The 14,024-nt window shown below is 46.5% G+C and overlaps 1 protein-coding gene across 6 annotated transcripts in view; it reads left to right on the forward strand.

Annotated features, from left to right (window-relative positions):
• Window positions 1-14,024, forward strand: part of LOC119969277 (glutamate-rich protein 6-like) — a 108,118-nt gene that overhangs the window by 66,002 nt on the left and 28,092 nt on the right. For 4 of the 6 annotated variants that reach the window (XM_038802680.1, XM_038802683.1, XM_038802682.1 and 1 more), the window contains 3 exons: window positions 667-731; window positions 3,876-4,018; window positions 12,743-12,825. In XM_038802680.1, coding sequence (XP_038658608.1) covers window positions 667-731; window positions 3,876-4,018; window positions 12,743-12,825 — 291 coding nt within the window. The remainder of the gene's footprint in view (window positions 1-666; window positions 732-3,875; window positions 4,019-12,742; window positions 12,826-14,024) is intronic. The other 2 variants (XM_038802685.1, XM_038802686.1) reach the window with 1 other exon arrangement.

A 14,024-nucleotide genomic window follows, 5' to 3' on the forward strand; every position in this document is an offset into this window, starting at 1 on the left:
GCAGTAATCAATAAGAAACAGCCCACTGCTGGCAGGTTGAGTTATACATAGAATATAGAACAGTACAGCACAGAACAGGCCCTTCGGCCCTCGATGTTGTGCCGAGCAATGATCACCCTACTCAAACCCACGTATCCACCCTATACCCGTAACCCAACAACCCCCCCCCCCCCCTTAACCTTACTTTTTAGGACACTACGGGCAATTTAGCATGGCCAATCCACCTAACCCGCACATCTTTGGACTGTGGGAGGAAACCGGAGCACCCGGAGGAAACCCACGCAAACACGGGGAGGACGTGCAGACTCCGCACAGACAGTGACCCAGCCGGGAACCGAACCTGGGACCCTGGAGCTGTGAAGCATTCATGCTAACCACCATGCTACCGTGCTGCCCACTATCTTAAGTGGACACCCTGGGCGGGACTCTCCGCCCCGCCGTGCCACATTTCTGCCCCGACCTGCCGGCGGGATTCTCCGTTACGCCGGCCGGTCAATGGGGTTTCCCATTGTGGGGCAGCCCCTCGCCGTCGGGAAACCCCCGGGTGCCGGCATAACGGAGAATCCTGCTGGCGGAGAATCCCTGCCCCTACCTTTTTATCAAGGTATTTGAAGGTTTTTCTTGAACAGTCAGTAATTTGTTGTACCTTCTATCAATTCTTTGCAGGGCAAAAAATACAGAAGTGCTGATGTACATGAGCTATGTGGTATACGGAGACAAAGTCACTTTCAGTAGGTAACATTTAATATATTTAATTAAAAGACATCCGGCAAGAAAAGATGATGAGCTCTGATATTGGTGGAGAGGGTGTGGATGCGGACACTTAACTGAGTCGACCTAACAACCATCTGTTTGCGATTGCGACCAAACCTGTTCAAAACAGGATACTTACTGCCCCTTCAGACAAAGTGGGGGGCCGACCAAGTGTGGTCACACTTGCTCAAAGAACAGCAAAGTTCATCAGCTGAAAAGCACGGAAGTTAAGCTAAACCTTTATAACATGTTGGTTAAGCCCCAGCTGGAGTTTTGGGCCCCTTTCCTTTTCAGGCCTACCTACAGTCTTATTGCACCCAACCTGGTGGTGTGACAAGGCCGATGAATCTTGCAAGATTTCTCAACCCTTGAGAATTCTCGCGACGATTCACCCGAATCTTGCAAGGTGGCAAGATCCAGATCTACATATATAAGTGAGCTGTACGGCTCATTTAAATACACTTGCGTCATATTTTCCCAGGGCCCGGGAACTAACAGCCTCACCATCGATGCCTGAACCATTTAGTAAAGGTGCCATTTAGTATTGGTCCACACAATTTTGGACCAGGCATAACGGCACCTGGGCAGTCTCCCAGGCCTTTGGAGACCCCTGGGTGGTCAGGAACAGGTCAGGGTGGCCCTGTTGCTCTCCCTTTGGCACCCAAGCACCTTGGCACTGCCACTGCCAGCTTGGCACTGACTGAGTGGCACTGCGAGGCTGGCAGGGGCATTGCCAGGGTGCCATGGTGGCACTGCCAGGAATCTGGGCCTGAGGGGGACCATGCCAATGAAAGGGGGGATGAGGGGGGTATGAAGGGTTGGGAGGTGAAGGGCAGTTATGAAGGGGCCTAATAAAGGTTGGGGAGTGAAGGTTGGCAATTCCTGAAGGGGTGGAGGGCCCAAACAGGGGGATGAGGAGGCCTGAAAAGGTAGGGGGCCCTCAGCGACGCGATAGCAGGATATCCTCACATAGGGGGGTGGGGGTTATGCCCATGTGTGCAGAGTGTGACATTGCACATGGATGGGAGGCATAGGGGACCCTCAAATTCACTTAAAGATCGGGGCACCCTTTCAAGAAGGAGCTGGTTTTTCTGACGAATTCAACTCCCCAGTGTTGAAAACATTTCTAAGTGTGATCTTGACTGGGGAGAAACTCCCAAAGGCCCAGAAAAATGACCGAAGTGTGGCTGAATAGCAGTTTGGATCTCACCCAAAAAGCTGGTGACAAACACCCCATCAAACCTGCCCAAAATGACACTTTGGGCGCCATCTTCCAGCCTCGTTACACTCGCGCTCAAGCATAACGAGGCAAGTGAATAGTGGGAGAGGCCAAAAACAGGAACAATGCCGGGTGCCAAACAGTTTGCGATTCAAATGGCCAGCTCCCATCAGTGAAATTGGAATCTTGCCGTAGCGTGGCGAGAAACCAATAAAAAACTCAAGCGGGTTGCCCCCTGCCACGCCAAGGCACACGACGGAGAAGCTGACCTTCATTCCAACAGGAACCGCCTTCGGGCGATCAGCGAGGTGAAGGCTAGGACATCTGACTCCACATCCGCTTCCAACCCCGGCTGGTCTGAACCCCTCCGGTTTTGGACAGGACCACAACATATGAACGTGATTTGCGGGCTCCTCCCATAACGTTCACAAACATCCTCCACTCCCTCAAAGAGTCAGCTCATCCTTGTCCTCGTGCAGTGTGCCCTATACACCACCTTCAACTGTATCAGTTCCAACCTCATGCATGAGGTTGAGGCATTCACTCTCCGGAGCACCTCACACCACGACCCCTCCTCCATGCCCTCCCTCAACTGGGCTGAATTCAGGACCAGGAAATTAGTTGCAATGCTCTTCAGGTTAACAAGGCTATAAATAAAGCATAGCGAGCACAAGGCTTTATTCCTAGAGGGATAGAATTTAAAAGTAGACAAGTTGTACTAAATCTGTGTTGAGCCTTGGTTAGAGCACAGTTAAAGTTAGAGCATATTTCCCATGTAATCCTATGCAATTCTGTTCACCATATGATGAAGAGGACATGGAGGTGCAGAAGATGATATCAGTAATGTGTGGATGTACGCATCAGGAAAGGATTGACAGGCTGGGTACCATTTCCTGAAAAGAAGAGGCTGAGGGGGTTATCCAATAAAGGTGTTTAAAATTCTGAGAGAGTGAATACCGAGAGAATGTTTCCTCTCATGGGGAAGGACACAACTAGAGGCCGTCAATAAGAGGTTGTCAACTAGAAATCCAATCGGGAATTCAGAAGAAATTTCTTCACCCAAAGAGTGGTGAGATTGTCGAACTCGCAACCACAGAGGGTGCCTGAAGTAATGTATTTAAGGGGCAGCTTCGCAAGCAAATGAGAGAGAAGGGTTACAACGATAGATTTTAGATTTAGATGAGGGACAGGAACAGACGCTAATGAAGTATGAGTGCCAATGTAGACTGGTTGCGCCAAATGGCCAGTTTCAGTGCCACATATCCAATGTAACCGTGTGTAATATTGGAACACCAAACGGATCTGAACCCATGAGTGAACCAGCCTATTACTCGGCGATGAGCTGGATGGCACATAGTACCGTACCAACTGAAGTTCTCATGTCAGCAACTAGGGCCAAAAAAAGATTCTGTGATGACAAAATTAGACTTTCCATTTCACGCATTTGTGCCAGATATTTTTCCTTTGCTAAAATGCTCATCCGCCAACTGGAAAAGCAGATGGGACGATGTAAAATTAGGTTTAATCGATGCCTCAATGGGCTAAATTGCCCATTGGCGGACGCACATCCGACTCTCGTACACACCTTCCGACCCAAATAGTGTGCAGCTCAATGATGACCTAGACACAATGATGTGTGGATACATGCCCGATGTCTTCTCGCCCAATTCCACCCATTTCCAGGTCGAGCGCCCACCCAAACAACATAAAATTCTGGTCATTATATTTGGCCCATTCGTTCATTCTGCTTTGATAGAGAGACATCCAGACTTGAAACGTGAACTCCCTTCTCTTTCCACAGATGCTATCAGACCTGCTGAGATTGTCCAGTGTTTTCTGTTTTGTTTCCGATTCCAACAGCTGTAGTAATTTGTTTTTGTTGTTTATTTTGTGTTTATTTCAGCTCACTTAAAGACCATCTCATACAGACTGTCATCGGAATACTGTAAGAAACAAGGTTGGACGTTAAGACCATTGCCTGTCCTTACGAAACCTGAAGATCTCTCAATTTTCATTCCCAGTGCGGAATCCTACAAAGAACCCAAGGTGAGGCAGGTTTCTCTAACCACTTCATTCAAATTGAAAACCATTGGTGCTCCCAGCTCCTACATCCCAATTGTTCGAACTTGGGGTACCACTGTTGTCTCTAAGAAGGATGTGGATTCAAACACCTCCGCTCTTGAGGGACCTGATTGCAGCAGCTTAACAACCCTTCTCTGCCCAAATTCAGGCATATGGGGGATGCAGGGAACAGTCTTTGCACCTGAAGTACGGGCCTGAGTCATAGCTAATGGTGAGCTCTGGACCTCATTATAATGGAACCCAGGGCAGCACGGTGGCACAGTGGTTAGCATTGGTGCTTCACGGTGCCGAGGACCTGGTTCGATCCCGGCCCCGGGCCACTGCCCATATGGAGTTTGCACGTTCTCCCCATTTCTGTGTGGGTCTCACCCCACAACCCAAAAAGATGTGCAGGGTAGGTGAATTGACCAAGCTAAATTGCCCCTTAATTGGAAAAAAATAATTGGGTACTTTAAATTTTCAACAACAATTTTTTTAAAAATTGAACCGGCAAGCTGTTGACACCTAAGGGCATCCGCAGACAGCCTGTTAGAGATGTTGCTTTACAGGTGGGGATTGGGGGAGGGGGGGGGCTGTAAATAAATCCAGAAAAGCAATTGGGATGGTCAGAATTTCATCACACAGAATTCCATTGCACAATGTGAATGTGGTGATATGCCTGTAAGCAATATCTAGATGGATGCTATGCAACCTCCAACCAGCAGCTGGCGGTGCAGATGCACCATGCGGTCTCAAGACTGTGGTCATGTGACGATGGACTTCCATCTCAAGAGAGACACATCTGGCCATCACCAGATGGTTATGAGATGGTAGTAAGATATACAGGTGAACAGTCGTGCTAGGTATAGTTCCAGAAGAGTACAAAGGAACTTCATGATAACTTGCACTTAACAGATCGCTATCTTACCACGGGTGATTCAATAAAGATCCTGGTTTGGACAAGTCTCCTTGTTTGGTGGATCCCTTAGCATGGCATAGAACATCAAATACAGCGTGGTACCACGAGTGCTGAAGATTTTTTAAAAACGATGGCAGTGACAACATTGGGCATTCGGCTGAGACCGATCTGGTGAACTGCAACCTGAGGCGACTCAATGCTCTAAAAGAGGATGGACCTAATAAGGGGGCCCCTCCAGCTCTGGTTCATGGTTAACATAGAAAAGAAATTGGCGCTTCTTTAAGCAGCAATTCCGACTCTACCTTTTAGCTCTAGGCACAGCCTGAAGACAGGTTTCTTGCATTGCTGTTAGCGGCAGTAGGTCTTCAGGCAGCAGAACTATATAATACCTTTGCCAGAACAGAAGCTATGATGAAGCATTAAAATACTTTGAACGGTACTGTTCAATTAAAAATGGCAAAGCATGTGAACGTAATATAGTTAGTACGTGTACCCAGAAAGACGGACTTCAATCAGACCGCCACACTGAAATGTGTCTTGTGTCGTGTGAAACACTGCCCTTTGCTCACTTAATTTTGGTGCCAACTCAGAGGAAGATGCCAGCGTCATTATTGCTGTGACGCACATCATTAAGAAATGTGGTCTCGATGCGGATGGCCGTTTTGGGTGACAAGCCCCTTCCGCCATCTTGTGCCAGAAGTGTGGCACTCAACATGGCCCAGGCAGCACGGTGGCCTAGTGGTTAGCACAACCGCCTCACGGCGCTGAGGTCCCAGGTTCGATCCCGGCTCTGGGTCACTGTCCGTGTGGAGTTTGCACATTCTCACCGTGTCTGCGTGGGTTTCGCCCCCACAACCCAAAAATGTGCAGAGTAGGTGGATTGGCCACGCTAAATTGCCCCTTAATTGGAAAAAATAATTGGGTAATCTAAATTTTTTTTTAAAACATGGGCGACGGAAATGTCCGGCCTTTGAAAGAGTTTGCTTCAGACTCAGCCATGTTGGCCATTTGGTGAAACAGTGCTCCATGCGTTCTTCAGAGGTCCACAGTAGATCACTCGACCAATCGTGGTCGGTAAATGCAGCTAATGAGATGCCCCTTAGTGACTTGTTCTTCGTGGATTCGATCTCAGCCACAGGCACTTTGAATCCAACACTAAGCGAGACGGACATTTTGGTGACCGACTGCAATGATAGTCATAGCCCTGCTGACACCATCGAAAACAGATGGACCATTCCAGTGTGGTTAAATGAGACGATGGTGAAGTGTAAACTTGGCACAGGAACAAAAGCAAACCTCCTCAGTTTGCGTGATCTGCACGGTTTGCGGGTGATGCCAACAGTTGCAACCCGGCCAAGGACGCTACTCGACTACAGTGGAAATGAGTTTGAGACAATGGGGGGAATGTGACCTGGAAGAGTTGGGTGCACAATAAAAGACATTTTGTGCCATTCTCGATTGTGAACACAAATCATGAGTCCATCCTAGGAGCAGATGTGTGTGAATCCCTGAATTTGGTTGAGCGACTGTGTATCCCAGAGGGCGGCTGTCCAGCTGAATACTTCAGATCCTTGCAAGATGATAGAATGTGCACGGTTTATGAGGATGCGGCAGAAATCCGGGGGGGGGGGGGGGACAACAATTCAGACGAGGAGACGGAGCAGCCAGCAAGTATTCCGCTATTCTGATTAATAATAATCGCTTATTGTCACAAGTAGGCTCCAATGAAGTCACTGTGAAATGCCCCTAGTCGCCACATTCTGGCGCCTGTGCGGGAATTGAACCCGCGCTGCTGGCCTTGTTCTGCCTTACAAGCCATCTGTTTGGCCCACTGTGCTAAACCAGCCCCTGAACAGTCTTCAAGAACATGCATGAGCTTGATGGCATGATACAGGAGCATAATGAGCCCATATTAAAGCATCTGCGAGAAGTGAATGTTAAATGGAAAGAGCATGGGAAGCCGTGGAGCTTCACTCTGGAGTTTAAGTTCGAGCCCAATGAGTATTTCACAAATGAGGTGATCACGAAAGTGTATCAGTTGGATTGGCAACCGCTCCCATCATCCTTTTGAAGAACCTCAAATCATAGGATGCATAAGCTGCAAAATTGATTGGAGGGAGGGCAAAAAGGTAACAATGAGAACAATCAAAACCAAACCGAAGCACAAAGGCCGAAGCGCTCACGGAACAGTTACAAAAACTATACCAAATGAATTGTTCTTTCATTTCTTCAGTCCTCTTGGAGTTCCACAGCGTGGAATGTTAAACCAAAGTTCTGCAGCCAAACTTAAGGCTGACTTTGAACTCGGCGGCCTCCTACATGAACACATAATTCCGTCTGCAATGTTATATGACACTGAGATGAGCGGGAGATTGGAGATGGCACATCCATAAATAGAAGCTGCTGATACCATGGAAGATCAGCAACTGACCGAGTCAGAAACGGAACACGTCATCCTGATGTTGGAAAAACTGGCCTCAGAAGTACGTGGTGACTTGTTCCAGGTCTTCAACAACACTGACGATGAATGGGAAGACAACGATGATGACTGTGATGGCAGCAACTCGGATGTTGCAGTAGTAGGCAACTCCAAGACTGACCCAGAGAAAGAGCTGATGACAATCTCAACATGTAGGGGCTGGTTTAGCACAGTGGGCTAAATAGCTGACTTGTAATGCAGAACAAGACCATCAGCGCGGGGTCAATTCCCGTACCGGCCTCCCTGAACAGGGTGCCGGAATGTGGCGATTAGGGGCTTTTCACAGTGACTTCATTGAAGCCTACTTATGACAATAAGTAATTATTATTATTACTATTATCAGTATTATTTAATATGCAGCTCAACAGATCACTCGCACATTCTTGAACTTGACCAAGATGACCCAATGTCTGGATCGTCACAAGCAGAGAGCATCGTGATCTCGAGTGACGAAGAGCAAGTGAGCGATGCTCCGGCGAGCCAAGAAGGGGCGGTGCCTGTAGTCTCAGTTCCAACCTCCACCCAGGCACATGTTGGTGAGGCCGCAGTAGTGGGCATGGTCATACCACCAAAGATGATGCGACGGCCCTTCAGGGTATAGCTGAAACTCTGCAGATCTCTGAGGACACGGCAAAAACCAACACTACCCTGGAGGCTGCTGAGCCAAAACACAAAAGCAAGAAACATATGAAACTGCATATCATGTTCTCAAACTGAAGAGGGGAAAGAGGAGAAGACTGGGAGAGCTAGCTCATCCCACTAGCAAGGCTCGGACCGACCATCCCTGATAGTCCTGGGCTGGGATGTTTGTTTTCTGTGCCATGGTAGCGGCTTTATTTTCAGTTTAAAATAAACCAATTTGGCCTTTTGAAGTCCAGCACTATCCTGCTCACTGTTTGCAATGCTCTCAAGTTTTGTGTCATCTGCAAATTTCAAAATTGTGCCCTGAACATCCAAGTCTCGGCCCAGGATCTAGGGCATTAACAAAGATCAAGAAAAGGAGTGGTTCTAGTGGGGAACCCAATGTATACCTTAAAAACAGCCTTTCAACGCTACTTTCTGTTTCCTATCCTTCAGCTAGTTTCTTATCCACTGGCCTCTGTCTCCTTTATTCTATGGTCTTCCAACTTTGCGGGAAAGCCTATTAAGTGGAACTTTTTGAAACACCTTTTGAAAACCTATGTACACAACATTATTATGAAATGAAAATGAAAATCGCTTATTGTCACAAGTAGACTTCAAATGAAGTTACTGTGAAAAGTCCCTAGTCGCCACATTCCGGCGCCTGTACGGGGAGACTCGTACGGGAATCGAACCGTGCTGCTGGCCTGCTTTAAAAGCCAGCGATTTAGCCCTGTGCTAAACAGCCCCTTATTATCCTCATAATTATTACTATCCTCATAATATCCTCGTATTATTATCCTCATAAGCCCTTTCTTTTAAGTTACTAAATCTCAATTTTGTAAAATCCCACTTGGCTTTAACAAATGCTTTTTGTAATTAGTCCACATTTGTCTAAGTCAGTGTTTTTCAAACTTTTTTTCCCGGGACTCACTTTTACCAACCGCGTATCTTCAGGACGCATTCCAGCCAACGTTCATGAGACATGCCAGCTGACGTTAGCGACCCATGCCGGATGGCCGTCGTGACATACCATTATCGTTTACATTTAATGTGGCAGGTGGGCCTGCTTGGTCCTCACGATATCTCTTGCTTCGTCATTCAATGTTACATTTCAGCTCAGGACTTCAGCTAGTTTTAAGTTCTTGCTGCATGCTTTGAAAAAAGTCAAGAGGTTTGTCCTCGTACTCGCCATGCTTAGTCTTCGAATGCCTTTGAAGATTTTACGGTTTTAAACTTCATTTGTCAGCACTTCCCTGCATATAACACACATGGGCTTTGCATCCTGATTTGCATTGGCACAATTAGTGCCATACCTCAAGAAATCAACTTTACACTGCTTTGTTCCCGATTTCAGGTTCTTCTTAATTGTTTGTTCACCAGAGGCCGTGTAGCTCGGGATACAGCTCACACCAGCACTGCCTTGTCCTACCATGGACTCATTTGTGAAGCTCTCTCCAGCAAATTTAGTTGTGAGATCCTGTTCTCTTTGTATCTCTAGCCCTCTCTACCTTATTACAAAATGACACATTGTCAGTTCTTCACACAGTCCTGTCGCTTGCTTACTTGAAGCTACATAATGGAATAATCTCACCTCTATGATGTTGAACCCAAAACATTGACGTGCCGAATGCATGACCTTCTTTCTACCGCTGCCCCTGGCAGAAAGACTCATCATTCATATTTAACGACCGGTCACGACGGCATTCTTTTATTTCCTTTGAAACTTTATTTCTAATACCTAATTTTTCCAAATTTATGACTTTTTACTGCTAAAAATTAAATTAACTTCAGTTGAACATGTGCAACCTTATATTTAGATACACACTTTGATTTAAATATATTCCCATTTCTTTAGAAATATAACCAATTATAAAAAAAAGTAGGATCTTGTTCTTACTTTACAAACTAGAGGAGATGAAGTAACTTGTCAAACACACATCATGCCACACTATTTATTACTGGTTCCACTGCATTGCACTATCCAAACATCCAAGTCACCTCCTGCTCCATTCTCACCAAAGGCTTTGACTTCCTGGTTTCCAGAGTGTGTCAACACAAAGTGATGACTGTAGGTTTCTTCCAGTGTTCACGTATGTCAGCCCCCTTGACTGGCCTTGTTTAATCAGTATTCTTAGAAATCTTTCTCTCACTGTATCCACCCCAGTCACACACCACTTCCCGACCAGTACTTACCATCGTGGGACTGCCAACGGATGTTGTGCCGGCCGTTGAACGGATTGACCAAGTAACCGCAGGCTGCGTACTGCCGATCGGTAGCAGGGGACGAGCCGAGCAGAGCAGCGCGCAAAGGACGAGCACCAGAGCGGAGCTCCAAGCTGGGGCCGCCACTGTTAGCATCGCGTCCACGTGGACACCTATCAACCCATCCTCCACCCCCCCCCCCCCCCCCAACACTCTGCGCTCAGTGAGCAGCACACAGCCGAGCCTCGCGCCGCCCGCCCCCTCAAACACCGTAACCAATCGGGAACTGCAATTGGGAACTTCTTCCCACGATAGAGAACGCCACAACTGATTGCTCCACGACCCTCCCGACACCCATCCCCGACCCACCTGTGGGTCGTGACCCTAAGTTTGAAAACCCCTGGTCTAAGTAACATGTTAATTTTGTCCCTTTGTAATATCCAAAAGCTTTCCCAACACAGATCAAAGAAACTGACATGCAGTTTACTGGGTTTATCCCTGCTCCCTTTTTTGAACGAATATGCAACATTTACAGTTCTCGAATCCTGTGGCACACCCTACCCCATACCTCAGGAAGATTGGAAAATTGTGGCTCCCTCACCATCCTCAGATGCATTCCATCTGCTTCTGATGACTTACCGACTTTAAGTGCAGTCTTTTTATCAAATTCACATTCTTGAATTTGACCAAGATGACCCAATGTCTGGATCGTCACAAGCAGAGAACATCGTAGTCTCGAGTGACGAAGAGCAAGTGAGCGATGCTACGACGAGCCAAGAAGGGACGGTGCCTGTAGTCCCAGTTCCCACCTCCACCCAGGCACATGTTTATCGAATAACTCTCTATTGACTTTCAACTCATCCAGTATCTCCATTACCTCCTCTTTCAACATGGCTCTGGCAGAATCTTCCTTGCTAAAGATAGATATGAAGTATACATTTAGTAGTCAGCCTGACCCGCTGCCTCCAGGCGTAGATCTCCTATTTGGTCCCTAACCTATTCCACCCCTCCTCTTACCAGCTTTTTACTCTTTTTATATTTATCAAAGACTTTTTACATTTATTCCATTTTAAGTTAGTTGCTAGTCCCTTCTCTTCCTCTCTTTTTCTCTCTCATTTCTTTTTTCACTGTCCCTCTGAACTTTCTATATTCAGCCTGTTTTATCAACCTGACATCTGCCATGTGCACCCATTGCTGCTCAGTACCTCTCCTTGTCATCCAGGAAGCTCTGGATATGTTTGCCCTACATTGCCCTCCCTTATGGAATACACTTCAACTGTACTAGAACTACCTGGTCCTGAAAGCCAGCCAATGCCCAGTTACATTCCGATATACCTGGGGCCTGGCCCTGCTGAAAGTGACCTTGCACCAATTATTTTTTCTTGCTCTAGCTTGCTCCTTGTCCTTTTCCCGAACAGTAAGAAGTTTTACAACACCAGGTTAAAGTCCAACAGGTTTGTTTCGAATCTTTTCCAGAAGCAAAGCCATAGCTAAGGATACTATGGTCACAGAACACCAAAATGTTCCCCTATTGCCACCAGACCTACTCAAACCACCTCATTCCCAAAACCGGCAATGTGCTCTTCCTCATTGGGCAGATTCATAGCATTCTCCAGATTACACACTTCAGAAACTATCTACCAACTAACTATAACTATTGCAGTCTACATACAGAACTAAAGTCCCCCATTACTTCTGTAGTTTTTGACCACTGTACAACTTGCTGACAAATTGTCTTTCCCACTATGGCCTATGGAATGCAACCGCTAGTGCAATCTGAGATAGTGGTGTGGTGTACCTGAATGAGATTCCTCAGACAGACTTTGAATTTGGTCTGGAGCCACTTTATTGCAGTGCATCTCGGACAGCGGGAATCCTACTCTACTCGAAGGAACGGCACTGAATTAATAAATTCGACTGTGTCTACGCTCCAAGAACGCAGGCTCGATTTTTGACACCCAGTATGGTGAAAGTGGAAAAAAAAATACAAGATGCAAACACTCAGCCCGCTCCTGTGGCAAGAAAGGTTATGGAGAGAGAGAGAGAGAGATAAAATGGCAAAGTGTTTCCCAAATAACAAACCAAACTGCTGGGGGCTGGCAAAGTGAGGGAGATTGGCCAGACCTCCTGCTCCTGATCACCATCTAGTGGCTGCTGTTGGAAAGTGCAAGTGTACGAAAGCCAAGGTAGGTGATGTCTCTTCCAGTTGATTAGCCTGTTTTCACCTTGGTGTCTCGTGCTCACGGATGAGGACTGGTTTCTGCAGGCTCACGAACAGCAAAGGCACTATATATTGAGGAGAAAATGAACTGGGAAAATTAGCACTTGATAGCTTTCAGTTATTTTAGAGAGTAGAGCCTGGATTTGATTTCTGCTACTTTTGTCAGTTCCTAATTTATTTACCCTTCACTCGCCTTTTGGGTAATGTAAACTCGAGGCAACAAAAAAATCATGATAGGATGGCTTTTGTATTTGTTTTTCACAGCGACCCCCTGGAATCGTGGAGAAATATTACTCTGATGGTCAAAAGTTTCTCACTAGGTTCCCAGATGGAACTGGTAATGTTTTGTATCCAATAATTCTCTCAGCTGTTAACATGCCAAAAAGATGTTGTTTCATGTCACCTTGCACTTGGCAAATAGCTACAGCCCATAATTTGGCGGGCAGCTCTTCTGCATGGCTCAGTTGGTGAAGCTTTGTTTTGGTGTCAGAAAGCCATGGGTTCATGTCCCACTCCAGAAACTTGAGAATAGAATATATCTAGGTTGATACCCCAGTTACTGAGGGGGTGCTGTGCCGAAGGAGGTACCATCTTTTGGATTAAACATTAATAAAAACACCGAATGTTCTCTGAAGTGCACATGAAATATACCATGCCACTGTTTTGAAGAAGAGCAGGGAAGTTATCGTCGGTGCCCTGATTAATATTTGCCCCTCCATCAAATTCACAATAGCAGGTGGCAGCATGGTGGCACAGTGGTTAGCATTGCTGCCTCAGGGCGCCGAGGTCCCAGGTTCGATCCCGGCTCTGGATCACTGCCCATGTGGAGTTTGCACATTCTTCCTGTGTCTGCGTGGGTTTCACCCCCACAAAGATGTGCAGGTGGATTGGCCACGCTAAATTGCCCCTTAATTGGAAAAAATGAATTGGGTAAATTTAAAAGAAAACTTCACAGTAGCAGGGTATCTGGTCACTTTCACATTGCTGTTTGAGAGATCTTGCTGAATACAAGTTGGCTGCTGTATTTCCAGCATTACACTTTGCAGGATGAAAGGTGCTATATAAATGCAAGTCTTTCTTTCCTTAATTGTGTTGGTGAGGGATTTCCGACTCTCGCATCTCTCACATGTATCAAATGTGCGATTGCTAAATAAGTTATTTGCTGCCATGAATGATTGGTGGGGTTACCAACTGTGGTTGGACTTCTTCCTGCTTGTTTCATTAAGCACCCTCCCCCCTTGCTATCTACAATATTTTTATATCTGATAGAGAAAGTTGTGAAAAGAAAAACATTTTAAAAATATATATGTTTGCTCCCAGGTTTATCTCTAGCAGTGTCAAAGAGATTAGCTCGTGGAGACTCCAGGGTGATCTGTAACTGGCAACTCCAGTGATGGGTTGGATTCCCTCAAGGGCTTATTTGCAAAATATCATTATTTTGCGAGCTTGCAGGTGCCATCCAGAATATCCTGCCTCAAAGTTTCTGGAAGATGGCCAAAGGAAGGTCTTTCCCATCACTGACCAACAATAACTTGCATTTATATAG

Source organism: Scyliorhinus canicula, chromosome 7 (genome assembly GCF_902713615.1).
Source record: "Scyliorhinus canicula chromosome 7, sScyCan1.1, whole genome shotgun sequence".
NCBI classification, from domain to species: Eukaryota; Metazoa; Chordata; class Chondrichthyes; order Carcharhiniformes; family Scyliorhinidae; genus Scyliorhinus; species Scyliorhinus canicula.